Genomic DNA, 5,122 nt, shown 5'->3' on the forward strand with positions numbered 1-5,122 from the left:
ATCTGAGCCGAAGTTGGATGCTTAACCAACTGATCCACGCAAGCGCCCCAGGGAGGTATTACTTAATGCATATGGAATTTCTGTTTGAAATGATGTAAAAGTTCTGGAGATGGATGGTGGTAACTGTTGCACAACTATTTGAATTTAGTTAACATCACTAAATGGTATACTTAAAAATGGTTACAAAAGTAAATTCTATGCTTTGTATATTTTATCATAAAAATATAAAAATGTTTAAATGAGTTACATATGACTTTGCAATTCCATTTCCTGATATTTACCTAAGAAAAATTAAAATATATATCAAAAGACTTTTACACAAACATCCATGGAACCATTACTGATCATAAGCAAAAATAGAAAAAAATCCACTGTTCCTCAAAGGGCAAACAGAAAGTGAGGTGCATCTGTACCTGTCTGTTCATCTCTCCCTATAGATAGATCTCTCTATACACACGTGTATGTATATACACAATCATACATATCCATACGCAGACATTTATATGTGGATGTGTATTATGAGATACAAATACACAGGAACACTCCAGCAATAAGAAGGAACAGAACACCCTTATGTACTACAATAGGGATGAACTTCAAAAATGTAATGCTAAGGGAAAATCTGGATCCAAGGACCACATATTGTATAACTTATAAATGTGTTAAATTGAGACCCAAACCAGATGACTAGTTGCCTAAGGCTGGGGGTGGGAACTGATATACACTGCAATGGGCATAAGCAATCTTTTGGGGGGACTGGAATGTTTTAAAAGTGAATTATGGTGATGGCTGCACAGCTCTGTAAACTTATTAAAATTCACTGAGTTGCATACTTAAAAGGATGAATTTTATGATATGTAAATTATAGCCCAATAAAGCTGCTTAAAAATAATTTTCCCACTGTCAGGTATGTAACTCCCACTGACTTTTTAAAGTAATAGCTTTATTAAAATATAATTCACATATTATACAATCATCTATTTAAAGGGTATAATTCAGTGGTTTAATGGTTTTTAGTGTATTTATAGAGTTTTGCAACCATGGCCTCAATCAATTGTAGAACTTTTTCATCAGCTTCAACCAAAACTCCACACCCGTCAGCAGTCACTCCCCTTGACCCTTACAACCAACTTAGCTCTAGGCAACCACTGATCTACTTTGTCTCCACAGAACTGCCTATTCTGGACATTTCGTATAAATGGACTCATACCACAAATAGCATGTATCAGTCCCTTCATTCTTTTTTACGGACCAATAATATTCCAGTGCATAGATATGCATAAGGCACATTTTATTTATCCATTCATCAGTTCATCATTTGGGTTGTTTCCCCTTTTTGGCTATAATGAACAATGCTGTTTTGAACATCTGTGTCCAAGTTTTTCAGTAGACGTGCTTCATATATCTTAGGTATATAACCAGGAGTGAAACTGTTGGGTCACATGGTAACTCTGTTTAACCTTTTAAGGAATTTCCAGACAGCATTCCAAAATGGCTTTCACATGTTACATTCCCACCAACAGTGTATGAAGGTTCCAATCTCTCTGCATCCTGTCTCACACTTCTTATTAAGTCTTTTTAATTATAGTCATCCTTGTGAGAGCAAAGTGTTCTCTCACTGTGGTTTTGATTTGCATTTTCCTCCTGGCTAATGGCTCTGGCCATCTTTTCATATGCTTATTGGCCATTTGTGTATCTTCCTTGGAGAAATGTCTATTCAAATCTTTGCCCATTTGTAAATTGGCCCAATTGTTTTTCAAGGTTGAGTTGTAAGAGTTCTTTATTCTAGATACAAATCCTTTATCAGATGTATGATTTGAAATATTCTTTCCCATTATATAGGCTTTTTTCCCCCACTTTCTGGATGGTGCCCTTTGTAGTAAACAATTTTTTCATTTTGATAAAAGTTTACATACTTTTTGTATGTATTGTTGCTTCGTATTTTGTATTTTGTTGCTTTTGTTTTTGGTGTCCTATTGAAGAAATCATTGTCTAATCTAAGGTCATAAAAATTCAAGCCTTTGTTTTCTTCTCCCGGTATTTATGGTTTTAGGTCTTACAGTTAGGTCTTTGATTCATTCTGAATTAATTTTTGCATATCTATGAGGCAGGGGCCAGGGACTTTTAAGACAGACACAGGGGCAGGGTTTGAGAGAACCAAGAACCAAATAAAGCCATCCAACCTCTAGGGTCATGGTTCTGGTGACAGTCCAGACTACACAAAAAACTCTTGTTTGCACACAGCTATGTTTTCCTGACTATACCAAGCTATTCATTCATATTATACCCTTTCTATGAAGAAGGGGAGCAGGTGACACATAACATGGCACAGAAGGGAGGAACCACTTTGCTCAGGGATCACAGGAGACCAGTGGCAGGGCCACAAGCAGACAGAATGGCTGACTTGAAGGCCTCAGCTCCCTTCTGCGGTAGGAGTACCTAACTGTCTGCCTTCCTTTCTCTGCTTTAGTCACGGCGGGACCCCCTGACTGGTACTGGGAACATGGCCAACCAACCAGAGGTTCTATTTCTCAGCCTCCCTGCAGCGAGGTGTGGTCACATGACTAGTTTTAACTAGTAGAGTTCAAGAAGACGTGATCTATTTCTGGGTCCTCTATTAAAAAAAAATCTCTTGCCCTCCGCTGCTTCCAATTTCTTCCCCCACACCCTCCATTCTTTTGGGTTTTTTTGGCAGTATGCAACCTGAGAAATGGTGCCAGCAAGCTTTTTTTTTGATCATGTAGATGAAGAAAATATAGCAGGACAGTTGGTCTCAATGGTGTTGAATATTAGAATCACCTGGGGAGCTTTAGTCAAAAGCTAGAGGTGGAATCCCACCACAGAGATTCTAATCCAATTGGTATGAGATGCCACCTTGGCATCAGGGTGGTAAAAGCTCTCCAGAGAAATCTAGTATGTGGCCAAGGGTAAGACCTCTATTTCAGGGCAGTGGTTTGTAAACTTTATTATGCTTCAGCATCAACTGGAGAGCCTATCAAAACATGATTTTCTGGGGGTACCGCTTCCCAGGTGTCTGATTCAATATGTCTGGGGTAGAACCTGAGAATGTGCATTTTTAACAAGTCCCAGGTGATGCTGCTGTGCTGGGTCAGGGACGCGCTTTAAGAACCTGTAAATCTCAGGGCAGCAAGATAGAAGGAACCTGAGCCCCTGGAGCCAGACCTTGCCTAACCTATACTATTACTTAAAAGAGAAGTAAGTGTATATCTTGAATTACAACGGCAGCTTAGCCTATATCCTAACTGACACACATTGCTTGGATCACATTATTCCAACAGGAAAAGTAAAGGCATAAAATTTTTTTCTTATTTCTTGCAAATTCACACACACAATTTAAGCCCCCCCGGCTTTAGAGATATTCTCCTACAGAAAAGGACGGTTTGGAACACTGCACTGTTTACAACAGAATCCATTTCTCATGGTAATTGGTGAACACAATCCACAGCGTTCTGCATTGGCAGCATTGTTTCGGCATCCAGGGGATTATGATCCAAGCAGGCAGTTCAGTTACTTTTCCCATTTAGGTCTCAGCCATAGGTGGGTAACACAAGGCTTTCAATGCAAATCTACTTGGATCAAAAACCATAGCAACAATTCTGAATGATGTAGAAAGCTTTTCTCAATAGCACAGGAGGGTGTGGAGCTGTTTCTCCCCTCTTCACACACTAATACCAAAGGGATTTAAAGTGCTTTGGCAGTCTTCACTTAATTTTCTGGAGGAGACCTTGGGTATTCATGACACCAACCTCAGTAACCAATGGGACTCAAGCATCTGTTGGGCAGAGGGCGAAGCTGGTAGGAGGTCATTTGCTGGGAAATAAGATTCAGTCCCAAGCTCTCTGTGGTAAAACTCTTTGCTGGTGTTTAATAATTTCCTGAAAACTTCAAGTATTGAAAAGGGAGTGGGGGTAGGTAGGACTGGATGGCCACAGAGTAGAAACTATCAGATAAAGGGAAGGAGCTTATGTACCTTACAAACTGGCTGAATAAGGCTGTCGTGTTCCGGATGATCCGAGCAGCCTGGGACTCCTCGCACTGGCATCTCTGCAGTGTTAGCCCGTCATCCATGTGGCCTTCCTGATGGAGTATGACCTACCCGCAGAGCAAAAGAAACCAGGGCCGTTTATACATGACTCCATAGCTGGACAGTCAACTTTTCTTGCAGTATTTATTTACCTCATCCCTTGTATTCCTTCCCCCCAACCAGGTTCCTCTGGGTCCATTTGAAAATGGGACATTAACAAAGTTATTTTGCCCATACTCCCTATTACTGACCTATGAATCATTCCTGAGACACAGTGCTTTGAGGAAAATAAAATTTTATGTGCTACTATGGTATGAGTTACAGTAAATTCCTTAGGACGGCCAATTTGAAAAGGTGAAAACATATTTTATAATAGATTTTTCTCTTGAAATCAACACAAAAACTTACCCTTGGAAATGGGAAAAGTCACTTTCTTCAGGGTCTTTTTGTCCAGAGATAAATTGAGGAAGAATAACAAGTTAGACAGAAAACTCTACTGGGTTAACAGATCCTCTACTGGGATCAGGCTCAGATTCCCCTCCTGAAGGATAGCTACAGTTGACTGTACAAATGGGGATGCAGCTCAAGGTTGTAGTTTGCTTCTCATGGAGGCTAAGGAGGGGGTTTGAAAGCATAGGCTCTGGTATTAGTTGATGTGAGTTCCAGTCCTACTCTGCTACTTCCCATCTGTGTGACCTTAAGCAAGTCACTTAACTTCTCTTTGCTTCACCTTCACCATCAAATGGACTTATAGGGTTGTTTTGAGGACTAAATGATTTACATGCAAATCACGTAGCATGTTTCCTAGAATCTAAGAGGTACTCAATGAATACTTGTTATAAAGGGCAGTGTATTACTGATTTCAAATCAGTTATCTAAAAGCTAAATATACATATTGACCACCAGTGACATCGGGATACAATTCTGGGGCAGGACTAGCAGCTTTGAAGATGGAAGTCAGTGGCATTTTCCCTTGAAAGGATCAAGTGTATGCAGATATTAACTGGGGTGGTTTGAGTCTGAGTCAAGTCAGAGTTAAATCCTAATTCAACTTCCTGACATGGTTTCCTCTTGATG

At 39.9% G+C, this 5,122-nt stretch overlaps 1 protein-coding gene across 1 annotated transcript in view; it reads right to left on the reverse strand.

Annotated features, from left to right (window-relative positions):
- RYR3 (ryanodine receptor 3) overlaps positions 1–5,122 on the reverse strand; it is a 529,492-nt gene that overhangs the window by 261,190 nt on the left and 263,180 nt on the right. Inside the window, exon 12 of the mRNA XM_040492205.1 lies at positions 3,992–4,113. Coding sequence (XP_040348139.1) covers positions 3,992–4,113 — 122 coding nt within the window. The remainder of the gene's footprint in view (positions 1–3,991; positions 4,114–5,122) is intronic.

Source organism: Herpailurus yagouaroundi, unplaced genomic scaffold, assembly GCF_014898765.1.
Source record: "Herpailurus yagouaroundi ecotype Mexico unplaced genomic scaffold, PumYag 184, whole genome shotgun sequence".
NCBI lineage: Eukaryota > Metazoa > Chordata > Mammalia > Carnivora > Felidae > Herpailurus > Herpailurus yagouaroundi.